The sequence below is a fragment of the Seriola aureovittata genome, chromosome 17 (genome assembly GCF_021018895.1).
Source record: "Seriola aureovittata isolate HTS-2021-v1 ecotype China chromosome 17, ASM2101889v1, whole genome shotgun sequence".
Classification (NCBI taxonomy): Eukaryota; Metazoa; Chordata; class Actinopteri; order Carangiformes; family Carangidae; genus Seriola; species Seriola aureovittata.
This window is the reverse complement of record NC_079380.1, coordinates 17,118,208-17,134,111: the sequence shown is the minus strand read 5'-3', so window position 1 is coordinate 17,134,111 and position 15,904 is coordinate 17,118,208. Positions and strand designations below refer to the sequence as shown.

At 39.8% G+C, this 15,904-nt stretch overlaps 1 protein-coding gene across 5 annotated transcripts; it reads left to right on the top strand.

The window, feature by feature from the left end:
- The first annotated feature begins 5,991 nt into the window (after positions 1 to 5,991).
- kcnj12b (potassium inwardly rectifying channel subfamily J member 12b) lies at positions 5,992 to 14,530 on the top strand. Of its 5 annotated transcripts, none has more exons than XR_008830060.1 (4): positions 5,992 to 6,603; positions 9,283 to 10,668; positions 12,558 to 12,625; positions 13,957 to 14,530. XR_008830060.1 is itself a non-coding variant. In XM_056400923.1 (3 exons), exons 2-3 carry the CDS (start codon positions 9,426 to 9,428, stop codon positions 10,764 to 10,766), a joined length of 1,239 nt encoding a protein of 412 aa, XP_056256898.1. In that variant the 5' UTR covers positions 5,992 to 6,603; positions 9,283 to 9,425; the 3' UTR covers positions 10,767 to 14,530. The 5 variants fall into 5 exon arrangements, 3 of the variants coding, with proteins under 3 accessions (XP_056256898.1, XP_056256896.1, XP_056256897.1); XR_008830059.1 differs by having other exon boundaries at positions 10,746 to 12,625; XM_056400923.1 differs by having other exon boundaries at positions 9,283 to 10,643; positions 10,746 to 14,530.
- Positions 14,531 to 15,904: the final 1,374 nt, after the last annotated feature.

Sequence of the window (15,904 nt, the reverse complement as noted above, 5' to 3'; positions counted from 1 at the left end):
CACACAGAGCTGCTGTAGATAGTCAGAGCACATCACGTGTGTTGTTGGTGCTGCTTTAGTGAACATGCGCTGACAGTGTGTGACACAGTGTGAACCTGAGACGCTCAGGAGCACAGCAGCAAATGAGGAAGCTGGTACAGGAAAACACTGATGTCTGCTCTCACGTGGGACACACACTGTTCATTGGCGGAGCATCAAATCTGCACCAAGCCTGCAAAAGCAACACACTTCAGCAGGGTCTCCAACTTCAACCAACTGTCACAGAGAAGGAGAAGAGCCAGATAAGTCCTTGAGATCCCAAACAGTTTGCAATAACCTCTGATTGAATGTCTGATTATTTATCATTGCCTCTGTCTTTTATGAATATACTGTTATAATGTCCCTCACATTACTGAGAGGTGTGCTTCTCTTCTCCCAGATAACCCTTCAAGCTTAATATGTGTAAACCTAGAATTATGTAGAGCGCTACAGACAGTGTGTTTTCTCTCCTCGCTCTAATTTAGTCTTTTTTAACTTTATCCTATGGAAACAGACTCTTAACAATAAATCTCTACGTCTCCAGAGATCTGGTCACTGTGTAAATTATAAATCACTGCTCCTAGTGTCCTTGCAGAGGACCTACACTCGGTGTTGCTCTGTTCCTTGGAGTCACACTCCAAAACAGGAATATGGCACCTCATTAAAACCCAACACTCATCTTGCCTTTCCTGTGACTACTGCGTGTGAAACTCCGATCGTGTGAGCCAACACTTTGAAAGAGCAAAGCTGACTCTTAATGTTATCCATCATGGATATAATTCTGCTCCTTTGAGGTTTGCACCTGGCTCACTGTGACAGTTGAAACATAAACACCCGTTCTTCTCCAAAAATCGACTATTACATGAGACAGGTGAGACTTTTCATCCTCAGTCATGAAAGTAAAGTGACAAGTGAAGTTCATACCCTTCAAAGTTCAAAGTTGGTCACAGACAGAATAAAATAATCATGTGCATGAAGGGTTGGAAATGGTAGTTTACAAAATAATCTAACTCAAAGTCCACTTACTCGCTTTGGAAGTACTGAAGCTTTCATCTGCTAGTAAATACTATAAAAATGTGGTTGAAAGCTCTGGGAAAACAATGAGAAACAATAAAATGATTAACCAGTAAATATTTTGATAATGGAGTCAAAATGTCGAACATCCTTTTGTAGAGGAACGATTAATCAATTCATCAAATAAATAAATAAAAAAATATGTAGGTAGATTCATTGATGATGAAAATATCATGTTCACTCTTGTATCTCAGAAATACCAAGAAATCCATTGTCTTTTTAAATGTATTTGACAGTGTAACCTCAGTGGGTATACTACACCGATGGTTGACCAAGTAACTGAAGTTAACTGAAATATGGCAGAATAAACAGAATAAATGAAATGATTTTCATTGGAACAATATAAACCTGTCTCAGTTTGTTTCTGCATCCCTTTGTGTGTGATGCAGTGTATGTGTGTTTGTACGTATGTGCACCTGCAGGGTTTGTTCTGAGTCGAGCTGCCCCACAAACGCTCCCGGTCCTCATGACTGATCAGCGGATGATGTAAAAACACCAGCGCACAGGTGCACCTGCTCTGGCTGTAAAAATAAGTGGCCCATTTAGTCATGCAAAGATCAATTACAGCAACCAGCAGTGGAGCAGCTCTGATCAGCGAGCGCAGCCCGCTTCCCCGATGATCCACTTCAGACATGTTTACACTGCAGCCGACAGAACCACAACTCTGGCAGGACCACAGCACAGGTCTGGGTTTCAGTTTTCAAATCACTGTCACCAGCAAGGAGCTGCAGACGACTTTTTTTTCTTTCTTTTAGTTTGATTTGGATCACAATGTTACAAAATCAGGTCCAGAGGCGTGTGACCTACATGCAACTTGTTCGCTCCAACTCATATTTGTCAGTGTTTCCATGACAATGGATGAATCCTGCGTTGTTCATCTGAGACAAATATAAATTTGGCACCAACATCAATTTGGCAACAACAGCCTCGGCATGGAGGATGATGAAGATGATGATGAAGATGAGGCATTTGGGGAAGCACTTTAACACAGTCAGCCCTTGTATGAGCTGAAAGTAAAATGTGTCAGCAACCAGGAAAGCGGTTAGTGCAAGAACAGATATGAAGATGTGAAGCGTATTCCTATATATTGTCATCTTGAAAAGCCATAACCAATCATTCTATATAAATAGCTTAATGGGAACAACAACAACCTGCTGATACAACTTAATAACACTGAAGATATTATATATCTTGTAACTGCTTTTTAAAGTTTATGTTTATGATTTTTTTTCTCTTTTTTCTACAGTCAGCTGGACGCAGATCTGTTAACAACTGAAAACCTTGTATAGACAGACTTTTCACAAGGATCAGACCACGTTGTTAAACTTTTTCTCTGGATTATTATAGAGAGCTAAACATTGTTTGTGATGGAAAAAGAAAAAAACATAACAAGAAAAACACAAATTTCTTGTTTTTCTTGTGGAAAACATAAAAGTTTCATTAACGTTTATTAATCGCCTGACAGTAAGAGGGACCTGGATTCAACCTCCAGTATTTAATGTGTGGAGCTAACATGGCCTCCCTGTGTTATTTCACAAGGTGAGAGCACTTCATCACTGTGAGGCAGGATGTTGATTAGGCTGCTCTGGAGCATATTCCCTAACTGGAGCAGGGTGGTTGGTGAACAGCTCCCTGAAAAAAAATCCCTGTGTCTTGTGTATGTGCAGCATTTCTTTTTGTCTGGTGGGTGCACAACGCCTCTCTTCCCCACTCACAGGTTGTTTTTATCGGTGTTGGCTGCCAACACAGACTCTCTACTGTATCTGCAGCCTATGTGTTTGTTCTCTGTCTTCCTTGATCACGGCTGTGTAACACAGGCCTGCAACCATTTTTTTTTTGAGGTTCTGGCAGCGAAGTTCATTTTATTCCAAAAATGGAAGATTTTTTTTTTGCTGTTATTATAAACAAATTTAATCCATAGAAGTTGAAAAAACTCCCTGGGCCACTTTAACATAATGTGGTAGCCCTTTACATTATGTTGCATTGACCCAAGGTAATACTGGGTAAGTAGTATAATAATATAACATAAGATAACATAAGATAACATAAGATAACATAAGATAAGATAAGATAACATAACATAACATAACATAACATAACATAACATAACATAACATAACATAATCAGTCATATCTGTCTGACAACAGGGTAATATAAATGCAAAACCTGTTACTGGAGGTAATAATAGATGGGGTATGCTTTGATGATGACGCATGTTTTCATAAAGGTCACATCATTAAAACATCTTCACACTCACATTAAAATGACAAAAAATCTTTCTACACTGGTATTTCCTACCTGGAAACATGGTTAGTTTCAGTTCAATTATCAGCCCTGATTTGTTGGATGTGGACATCATCAGTGAGTCAGTATGTAAGACATACTCTACTAGAGAAGAGATAAGAGACCAGAAATGTTCCCTCCAGCTTAAAGGGAAAAAAATGGTTACAAGTTCCAAGCGCTTGCACAAAGATTTTTTATTATTATTATGGTACTACCAGGTTGAAGCCAATAACACAAGAGGTAATTTAAAAACTCAACAGAAGATAAAAAGGTAGGCTAAGGTAGGCTGTGCTATAGAGCCACAGAGATACAGAGCTACAGCTACAGCTATGTGCTGTAGATGTAAAAAATAGAACAATGACCCAAACCTGCAGAAACACACCGTGAGCATGAGCAGCAGGAGTGCTGGTGAGAGTGGACCAAACAGACGGTTACACAGTTGTATAATTGGAGTACCTGCCATGCTCCTAATCCTGAGTGTCCTGCCAGAACCAGTTACGCTCATGTCTAACTGAGCTTTGAGTAAACATCCTGTGCTCTGACTGGTGTCTCCTGTACCACACAGGGATGACCATAGTGTGACATAATACTTGTAATGAATCAGGAGAGTGTGTGCTGACAGTCTGAAAGATGATCGAACGCTGTAGCTTGGGTCCTGAGTGTGGTCAAGCCTGGCCCAGTTTGTCCTGCCGCAGTGAGGCGGCCTTTAAATAACTCGCTGGGTACGACGTATCGGCCGGGCTCTGGGCTCTCTCTCTGTCCCGATAGCACACTTCACATCCCCATCTGGTCTGCCATCTCCTAACTGAACCCATAACCCATTTACAGGCCTGACATCACAGTAACAGTACAGTAAAGCTATAACACACACACATTCACTCATAAACACACAAATCACATTACAGCTTAAGGTTTGAAATGTGTTTTATAAAAAGGTTTATCGTTTAATGACAGTTACAGCCTAATGTTACATTCAATACATTTTCAGCTAAAGATTTTACTCAGCGATTATTGTCTTTGTCTTTGAAAAAAAAAACTATTATAAAGTCATTCCTAACAAATATGACCATTTAGTGTGAAAGAGTAATCTGAAGTGTGATGTCTTGTCCTCACAAATCCTTATGGTAAATGGATTTTTAGTATGCACCAAACACACTGTACGTTTCATGTCTTACATGCATTATCTGTTCTTGTACACTCGGTACATCTACAGATCCAACAGCGCTAACACTTGCAAAGGTCAAATATTATTTCTATTATAATTAGAAAACGAATACTCAGACTACCATGGCTTAGCTTCCTTGGAGGCCGTGATATTGCAGTGTCACACACACCTTCCACCCATGTTTCTGCTCTGTGATGGCCTCCGGTGAATCTGGGTCAGGACAGTTCTGTCTTGTGAAACTCACAAAAGAAATTCAAACTCCTGAGCAAAGCAGTGTGGTGGTGTTCTTTTTGTTTTTTTTTCTTTTAAAGATGTGTTTTTGGGAATAACTTGACTCCTACAATAACATAGAAATAGTGAGTGGTAATGTCAGTCTGTCCCAAGCTTTGGTTAGTTAAATATAAATTAAATATCTCTCACTTTAGGAATTACACTTTTTCTCAACTATGATAGTGGCACAGATGTCGCACAGACATTTATGTTCTCCAGAGGATGAATCTTAGTGATGTTAGTAATCCTCTGACTGTTCCTCAAGCACCACCATGAGGTTGACGTTTTTGTTTTTGAATGAAATATCTCGACATCTACCAGATGGATTGCCATGTAATTTGTTACAGATATTCATGGTGTCCAGATAATTCATCTTTGGTGAGCCCCTGACTTTTTTCATCCAGCTCCACCAACAGTCTATATTTCCACTTATTCTGTGAAATATCTCAACATCTAGATGGATTGGCACAAAATTTGGCACAGACAATAATGATTCCCAGTTTATGACCAAATACCTGCAAAACTAATGACATCACAAAGGCAAACCTGCACCTACGCGTAGTCTCACAGGGCTGTTAGCAGGGATCTAGACCCTTGTTTTTACTATTAATCAAGCCGCTCTTTGGCCCCGTGATACACAAGAAATTCATTGATTTCCTCCTTCATCCAGGCATGCTCACACACACATCAGACAAATGAGTGATGTTCTACAAGAAACTGCCTACATGGGCTTTTCATTATCTGGTGTGTTCAACAGGAGCTGCTTCGCTTTCTGAATGAGTCAAAATGGAGACCATACCACCCACTCTGTGATCTGTTTGGTTTTGGTCAGAAAATAAAGACAACATTACAGACAACATAGGAATAGAAATTAGAAGTTTAAAGTATTGGTCTACGCATCCAGTAGATGTCTTGCCTATTTTTTAAAAATAATACAGACTAAGAATTGCTTTATAAGACTGAACCCATAGTCAAACCCAGAGAAATCTATTTAACAAATACGTTCTGGTCACTGTTTATGTTCTGGTCCGTCCACTATCACATCAGTCTTGAATAAACCAGTTGGTTCTTTCAACTCTGAGCATTGCTGACCAGCGCTGGTGCAACACTTGGTAGGGGAAGAGCACATAGTCTCCAAATGCCAAGTATCTACAGTGACACTGTGAAAGGGAGGGGGAGGACGAGAGCTGAGCAGTGAGCAATAGTTCACTAGATGTGGGAAACAGAGTGGGATCTGCAGCAGAACAAGATCAGATAGCAGATATACTAAGAAAGTGTGAGACATGGAAGAAGAGAGACTGTTGACTGCCCATGACTCTAAAATGAGCTGTGAGGAATTGATTTTTTGATTGGATTGGACCCTACAGGCCATGTGAACCCTCTATACAGTTCATTTGGGATAGCTGTGATCAAGTCATTGTGCTATTTCGAGGGTCAAAATTATGACTTCGGTGATTCACTAAAGTCATTTTCTAATTTCTGGTCTGTTTCTGATCAACTGGATATCAATCGAGCTGTAACTCTGAAGGACTTGACAGTTGGAGTGAATGTAATGCTCTCCTCGCTGAGTGGAGAAAGAGACGTGTTAAAACTAGGAGACACCGACATGAAGGTACTCTGTGACCATTTACTTTTGTGCCTCAGGAGGATAGAGTGGTTCTACCCATAACAGATGAGAAGCGTTAAAGGAAGCCTGAGGAGAAACATGCAGTGGTTTGGCTAGTGGACTGGGAAGATCTGGAAGAAAAGGAACGCTGGGAATCAGCATTTATCGGAAGCACTTGCACACAAGGTAAGCTGCTTGTCATTTTAGAGAGACAGACTATCCATATATTACTGTAGTCAACACCGTAGACTTAGACTTAACTTCCATAGACAGTGACTATTGAACTGTCTCTTATTTGTTCAGCTCAAATATATCTTCAGTGAGAGCAGTGAAAAACATCAGCAGAGAAATAGACTCATCCCTGCTCCGGCGTTAAGATCCCAGCTTGGCAGGCAGAGTGTGGCTCCTGAGAGGGCTGAGGAGCAGCCGCACAGAATATTAGATATGAATATCTTATGGACACACAACATACTGCTTCCTAGCAACTACAGCATTTAGAAACAAACACACATGGCCATACACAAAAAAATCTCAAAATCTGTTGTTTTCAATTATTGTCATCCTACAGTCTTTATTCTAAACTCTTACAATTCAGGCTTTTGGGTCGGAAACAATGAATATGACATGCCATGCATGTTGAAACTGCACAGAAAGTGTAAATTCATCATATACTATTTGTATATGCAGATAGTATACCGTGTATATAGGCTGTATATACAGGTTATTAATGTCTGTCTATTCATAGCTATAGAGTATCCATGGTGGGGACACCTGCACAGCAGCAGCCTTTCTGACCCCATTTGGAGGTTTTATTAAAGATGAAATCCCAGTTGATTAACACCTCTACACTCTTAAAGCCCTGATATACATTATTTACAGTATGTTTTCTGAGATGAGTGTAGCCGACCAATGTTGTCATCCTACAGTGTCCTCAGATATCCGAACAGAATAACAGTATAATCAAAATCAATCTCTGTACCAATTATCTACAAGTAAAGAGCCCACTTTCAGCCAGTTGCTGACCAACATGTCACCTTCTGCTGACCTGCAGCTGAAGTGGTTCCCTCTGGGTCCCCTGAGTCCACAGTGTGATGGTGGGGCAGGGTCTATTTTATGACTTGAAATGAGTGAAGTTCCATTCAGAGGAAACTGCAGCCAGTGTCAGGAAATTAGTCCTACAATAATTTAGATAATAATCCTGCATAGTTGAACCTCAACGTTTCTTATAACCTATGATATGACAGAAATTTCAGTCAGTTCAGAAGACACAGGAACAACTTCTTCTGCAGTATCTTTTACGTGCTAACTTTGGCACTAATACAGGTCTATGGCATTGTATTGCTAGCCATGCTTGTGATGTGGCTCTGTGTATGGCAATGCTGGCCTGTCAGTCGGTCATCCACCAGACCATGATATCTGTGGTCCAGACTGTAATATCTCAATAGCTACTAAACAGATTGCCATGAAATTTTTCCGTCCGCAGGATGAATCCTACAGACTTTGGTGATCCTCTCACTTCACCACCAGCAGGTTGACATTTTTGGGTCTTAGTGAAATATGATCGATAATGATCCGAAAGATTTTGTCGATCCCTAGACTTTAAATAAAACATCTAAACAGCTATTGGATGGATTGTCATGAAATTCAGTTCTGTGTTCTGCGCTCAGGATGAATTGCAATAACTTTGGTGATTCCTCAAATTGTAGATTAATTTTCAAGACTGTTTTAGGTGTAATGTCACTTTAGGGAGTTTACACATTCATTATTATTAGACTTTTATTTCTTACTCAACATGAGGTAGAAATAACAGCCCTCTATGCTGGGTGTGCTGGAGGCAGCATTTGGGACAGATCAGGATACGGTTTCCTCTTTTTCAAAACCTTTTTTCCATGAATGTGCCTGAAGTGATCCCATCGATTGCTCCCATCAAACCATTTGTATCTGTGGCTGATAACCAGTGTTGTGCCCCGTCTTTTTCTGCCCGTATTATTTTCCAATTCAGTCACAGGGGAATCACACAGCCTCATCACTGTACTCCAGTGACTCTAATAGTTGTGCCAGCTGGAAGAAACAGAAGATACGTCACATAAAATGGCAGGGCATTGGATTAGCTGGCTATTTCTGTACCTTGTTGATCAGAGAAATATGTATCTTATATACCAGTGTTGCCGGTAGAGGCAGGGAAGAAAGAGAGGCAAGACAGAAAATCAAACATGTGCTATGAAATGGTGCATTTGAAATGAAATGCAGTGTCACTAGTATCACCAAGGTTTCAAAATAGAAAATCTGTATAATTATAGTACAGTATGATTTTACAACTTCCATGTTTGTCTTAATATGTGCAGTATAAATGAATCTAAACAGCAGATTATTGTAAATTATATTCATCATTGACATATTGAGAGGAGAAGCAATCAATAGATTCATTACTAAACCAACAGTGAAAAACAATTCAGTGAAAACAAAACATGCTTTGGCTCGGCAAGCTTTGTAAACCAACAAGGTCCTAAAACTAGCAGGGATTAGAGAAGATATTTTTAGGCAGCTGCATCAAAAATATCAAAAACCTGTGAGTAAAACTGAAAATACGGAAGAGAGAAAAATGATTTGATCTCATGCTTTGACAAGTGAACATGATGTTATATAATGATAATGAGAATTTACCATCCACTGAGTCCAGACACTGCTACACACTGTTAATGAATTATAGGGAAGGTGTTAAATAAAACTATGACTGATTATCACTGTGTGATTATCTTATGCTGAAACAGAGGACATTATATTTATCTACTTTTCAAAAACTGTAGTGTTGATAGATGATTCACAATATCATGTATTAATATTTCCCTTGTGCTTCCTCTATAGATAACAACGGTTGTGCCTCACCTCTCAGTTCCGGTTGACACTGAGTCTGTGTTGGACGGAGCGGTGGACTTCCTGTGAGCCAGATCAATTTTGTATGAGCTGGGCTGAAAGTGTGAAGCTACGTGGCTGTGCCCCACTGAGGCATGAGTGTGGGAAGGGCCCACCACCACAGCTTCATATCCTGTGAAGAAGAAGGCCTGAGATTAAGTACCATGCCTGCTGTGGGCAGCTTTGGAAATGGCAAGATTCACACGAGACGCAAATACCGTGGGCGGTTTGTCACCAAGACTGGCCAATGCAACATACATTTCTCAAACATGGATGAGAAGTCACAGCGGTACATATCTGACATTTTCACAACTTGTGTGGACATCCGCTGGCGATACATGTTCCTACTGTTCAGCCTGGTGTTTGTGGTGTCCTGGTTAACATTTGGCTTGGCATTCTGGGTCATTGGCCTCCTACACGGTGACATGGACCATTCCGGAGAGGATGGCACTTTTGTTCCTTGTGTCACTCAGGTCAACACCTTTGTGGCAGCTTTCCTGTTCTCCATAGAGACCCAGACAACCATTGGGTACGGTGCCCGCTGTGTGACAGAGGAATGCCCGGCTGCTGTCTTCATGGTGGTCTTTCAATCCATCATGGGCTGCATCATCGATGCCTTTATGATTGGTGCTATCATGGCAAAGATGGCGAGGCCCAAAAAGCGTGCACAGACTCTACTGTTCAGCCACAACGCAGTCATCGCCTTGCGTGATGGGAAGCTGTGCCTCATGTTTCGGGTTGCTAATCTAAGGAAGAGCCATATTGTGGAAGCTCATGTGCGTGCCCAGCTCGTCAAGCACCGTTACACGGAGGAAGGCGAGTATATCCCCCTGGATCAGATTGACATGAACGTGGGCTATGACAAAGGCACAGACCGCCTGTTCCTGGTTGCTCCCCTTACTGTCATACATGAGATTGATGAAGAAAGTCCACTTTTTGGCATCAGTAAGCAAGATCTGGAAACATCTGACTTTGAGATAGTAATTATACTTGAAGGGCTGGTGGAGGCCACAGCTATGACGACACAGGCACGGAGCTCTTACCTGTCCACGGAGATCTTGTGGGGTCATCGTTTTGAGCCTGTCATCTTCGAGGAGAAGAGTCAGTACAGGATAGATTATGCCTACTTTCACAAAACATTTGAAGTACCATCCACCCCTAGATGCAGTGCCAAGGAAATGGAGGAGAGAAAATTCCCAGCTTCCGGTGCCAACTCCTTCTGCTATGAGAATGAGCTAGCCTTCATCAGCAGGGATGAGGAGGATGAGGGAGATGTAGAGAAAGAGGAAGACAGGAAGTGGTCATCAGAGCTGGTGAATGAGCCAACCACTCCTAGAGGTGAGCAAATGTCCTCCTGTAGAGAATCAGAGATTTAACCTTTGGCTGTTGCTTCTTTTGCTTTTGTTTGAATGCAGAGCAATGCAGGTGTCATTTGAAGAGCCCTATGACTGTCACTCTACTGACATGAGGACACCACTGAAGACATTACTGCTGCAGGTGGAGGACCAGCAGTACCGATCTCTATCATACAAGCAAGACTGAAACTCGTCACGTTTCTCTCTGGATGAACTTTTTTGCTTCCCTGAAATGGTTACTGAGCTTTATCCAATGCAAACAAAAACTGTCACATTTCAATTTTCACATCCTAGAAATAAAACTGCATGACAATAGCATAGTTTTGTATGAATATTTTGAGAAATGTTTGATAATTTTGATGGGACTGTCTGTATGTGCTGTTCACAGTCCTGAAGCATACAGTCTAAAACTAAGTGTTGAGTGAAATTGACACTTTGCAGATGACAATTAGAAAACTAAACCATAGGAATATTTCTACGGACTCACCTGGTACAAACAGACGTGCAACTGTGGATTTTGATCTTATGATATAACTCATATCAAAAATAAGAATCTTCCACGTTATACAATATCAGTGGATGACTTGGTTAGTTGGCATACATGCAACCGATGGTACGTGTACAGTATGGATTACATGTAACTATGGGAGACACATGAAAGGGTAGAATAATAAACATTCATCATAAAACAGGCAAACATTTATGCATATTAGCAAGGAGAAATATCAATCACTGTCTTTACATTTCACTCATTGGGAAACATTTGACCTGAGCAGATGTTGAGTTCGTAATTTCTTTCTTAATATTTAACTAGAGACTTCACGGCTGGAGAGAAAGCAGATCGAATTTATCCGTTCGCAAAGCCCAGGCTTATCTGTTTGTTACTATGTCTGTCATACTTTCCGTTGCTTAGCAAATAATGCAGTTTACTACGATAACAGATGCAGATTTATCACTTGAGGTTTTTGCTAGTTTCCAAATAAGCGATCCTTGATTTCAGACTGTGGTAGTGAAAAGCAGTTGCTAATAATTTCTAGCCCACAAACCTCGATTTGTTTGCTATGGTAGTAATAATTCTTAGCTTCATAAGTTGGTTGAAAAGGCCATGTCCTGCTGACTTTTAAAGTTTGAAGCTGACTCATGTTAAAAGTAGAAAACGAGTCTTCAACATCTACTTGTTGCCACATACATGATATTGTGCTAAAAGACTGAGGTCTAAGCTAAAAGGACTGAAGCTAAAAGGTCCCAGGCAAAAAGTTATAATCCTCACCAGTTGATGATCAAATATGGAAATAAAGAAACAACAGTGTTATTGCAATGTAGAGATTGTTAATCCTAATATTATAACTATGATAAGGAAAAATGTCAAATATGATTAACATAACCCTGTTTAGCGTAGCTTTGTTTCGCTTAGCTTACAGACAACATGCAAGACAGAGGCTAGATTCATGCTTTATTTTTTCATATTTTCAAATAGTACTGTATTTTTCACTTTTAACATTAAAAGAGAAAAGGCTTTTAACAGCAGGATTAGTGTTAACTATCTCAGGTAATGTTGGGTGGGGTTGCTGCAGTGTAAACTAACCCAAATCCAATAAAGGGCAGGACAGGGCCATATTAGCCTTCAGTCTGACATGGTAGCATCCAGGACTGGCTTCCACAGAGCAAGGAAATTGGCCTACTGACGTTAGTTGTGAACATGGCTGTTGTAATTTTTTTTAATGCTGCTGGCTTTGGAAGTGACGCTGGGCTAGGTCATCACAGTAGGTAAAGCTAGCAAGTCATGCTAATGTTTGCAGCTTATTTTTGAGATGACAAACACACTGGTTAATCCATTCCTTACACTCTTGCGCTTGTATTTTTCTTTTTCAGAGTAACAGTTGAAGAGATCCAAAGCTTGAGAGGCCTGCTAATTGCTACCACTGATTGCACAATTACTGGTCAGTCAAAGCGATTAGCGAACGATCAACTGAAATTGATTTCAGTTCATCTCAGATGCAGTATGTGTTCTAAACAGAAAATCTTAACTGTACACTAATGTTGTGCAGCAGGTCAAAAAGCCATCATCATGGCCTGTGTGATTCAAAACATACAAAAGGAAATAACCAAAGACAAATAACACCTCAAAGTTCAGCCCTGTCTGTAACCCCAGGACATAAAAACACACCAAGAACAGGATAGTTTTACTCTAAACTGTCACATATTGGTAATCAAAGACTTGACTCATAAATTCGGCGGGCCCCAAAAGGCAGTAAAAGAGTCTAATTAAAGTCGTCTGCAGTGAAACTGTGTCACACGCATGACCTATGGGAGACAAAGTGGAGTAATATCATATCACATCAATGCCCTATATTGAATTAAAAGGCCAAATCCAGAAAATCTAATGGGAAGCCCTGACACACAACACCAAATACAGTACTGAGGATATACTGTATACCATATCTTTTGAAAGTTGATATAAAGCCAACACATTAATGACTCTCTAATGTTTTAGATGAACATGGGACATATGTTTTGGTACATTTATATGGTCGGTAATCACTTGTGCAAACTAGGTATTTCTGTGAACATAAGATCAAGAGGTTTTAAGAAGCTCTAACTCAGATTTAGATGCCGTAGTGTCATGATAATGTCATCATAGATATATCAGATAATACACTTCATCTCATGGTATCTCAAAGTAAAACATGTAACAGATTATTTAAAATGTATTTGAAGAAGCAAGAAGTGAGTTTGAAGAGTAGGTATGTCACAATGATGAAAAAATAATGAATATCCTGACCTTGAGAAAATTTGTTGGTATATTATTAAAGTGAATCAATGTGAAAAAGCGCAGCAGGCATTCAGCAAACATTTGCTTAATTGTAATCATGTGTTTCATACAGACATACTCAGCTTCGAGGGAGGACCTTGAGTGTCCTAGTTTCCCTCTGACCTGCTCATGTTGTGGCGGATCACACACATGGCAACAAATAACAAATTAATTTTCTGCTTGGTAAAATTACTGGCCTCCAAAAAGCCTGGGATAGATGCACTTTATTATTATTATTATTATTATTATTATTATTATTATTATTATTATTATTATTATTATTATTATTATTATTATATTAATTTGGTTCTAGTATTGAGTCCATTGATGTTATTTTTACCAGTTTATGTTGTTTTTCTATGCCCTTGCATTGGCGTTGGTTTCTTTCGTTCATTCTTTCTTTCGTTCGTTCTTTCTTTCTCTCTTTCTTTCTTTCTTTCTTTCTATTATTATTCATAGGACAAGTAACGATGATATAAGGTCAGACTGTATACCACTGTTTCACTTGTCCTGGGTGAGATGAATTAGTTTCCCCTCCAATAAAAGCTCCATGTGGGTTAACTTATACACCTGAATGCCATTTCAGCAAATCTCAACACATTTGTATTTATATCTTGCTGAGTTGTGCTGAAAATATCAGAATAGGCTTGTTCCAGAAAACAAATGATGGTTCCACTGCCCTTTGCACCAAGAGCAGGGCCAAGGACGTCCTGCATGTATAGTGCGAAGGAAGAACTCTATTATTGTAAATAAACAGTTATATAGTGTTAATATCATATGTTCCTCGAGCAAAGCAAGAAAGTGGAAATACTCTCCTGGCTTGACTGACTGAAACAACATCTACTGAACTGAATGACTTTGACCTCTTCTTGCTGTCTTCCACTAAAAGCATTTGAAGCAATCTTGACTCTAAGTTGCACCACACTTTCTCCATGCAGGATTTAGTTTGTTGTGTGAGACAACACTTTATAAATTGAAAGACAAATAAAAGCAAATCTCCTGTTGATTTCCACAATAAAATATATTTCACAAAGCCAACTGTTTTCTTTTTCCTTCATGGCAGGCAGACACTAAGTACAGGGATCATTTTACAGTAAACATCTACTGAATGCATTTGTTATGGAGTTATAACAAATCAGCGCAGCGCCGAGGGAAAGTGGGAGCAAGCTGTTTGACAAACAGAGAGGAATGGACTGTAATTTATGGCTGTGATTAGGTGGGACGGGATCTGGTTGGGGTCAGAGGTGTATTCTTTCACTCTTATGCAACCATACAGGCACGTCTTTGCAAATGTACACACAAGACTTGGCAGTCCCACGTGATTTCACTGCCCAGTAACCTTGAACACTGGAAGAGAGATCACATGCACACAAGCACACGCACAACCACAGAAACTTAACTCAGAACTTAGAATAGCTTTGGTAAATATTGTCAGAAATCAGTGTGGGCTAACTGTTTGTGTAACATGATACTAAATTTAATTTATATCAGCTGACAGTTTTTTGTTTTTTTTAAATTTAAAAATAGATAAAGTTTTACACTTAGTAACAGGCCGGGATATTTACTGTAAAATTATCAACAGTATAACAGGTTGTCTCTCTTTAACTGTCTTTCAAACGCTTAATCAAAGGTTCTACTGATAAGTAGAAATTCCTGTAAAACTGTAAAAATTACAAAGTAGTATTGTGTCTTTGCGTTGGTGGGATGTCTATCCAAGCTTAATGCTATCTAGATCTAGTTTAATTCAATTACCATTTAATTTATGACCCGTCAGCTAAAGAGCTAACGAGTGGGTGTGCGAGTTATCCTGGCAACAACAAGTCTGTCACAGTGACATTTTAGTAGAATGAACTGTTCTCCCCTTTCATGCTTTTAATTTTCAGGATTTTATCTTAGTGCCAAATAAATGTATAAATTCTTACTTTAAAAGTGCTGTTTCCTCTGTGCTGTGCGATGGAAGGAGCACTGAGAATAAACTGGGAAGCTTCCCACCCACTCTGCAGTGTTGGAGGATGAGAAGCCGTGGAGGGTCAGTCTTCCATCATGCAGAGTGGGTTGTTGAGAGGCAAATACAGCCTTAATTGCAGCGGCTCTATTCTTTGTTGGTTTCCCACAGCTGCCAGAAGGAGGTGGAGGGTGGAAAAAAAAGTAACATGATGCAACAGCTGCACTTCCTTTCCTCGAGCCATAACAGATATTTAGACCTAGATGTTTTCTGCCGTTGACTCGTGCATCTCCAAAGTCTCATCTTCTGTACCTTGATGAAGACTGATCTCACTGGAGTTTGAAAATTGTTAGATTAAACCCAAGATTTCTGTCTGCCAAGATGTCTCTCAGCCCACACAGAAGAATGTAATTTAATGTTGTTATGAAAACAAACTTCAGTAAATGTATTCTTTTTGTGTGT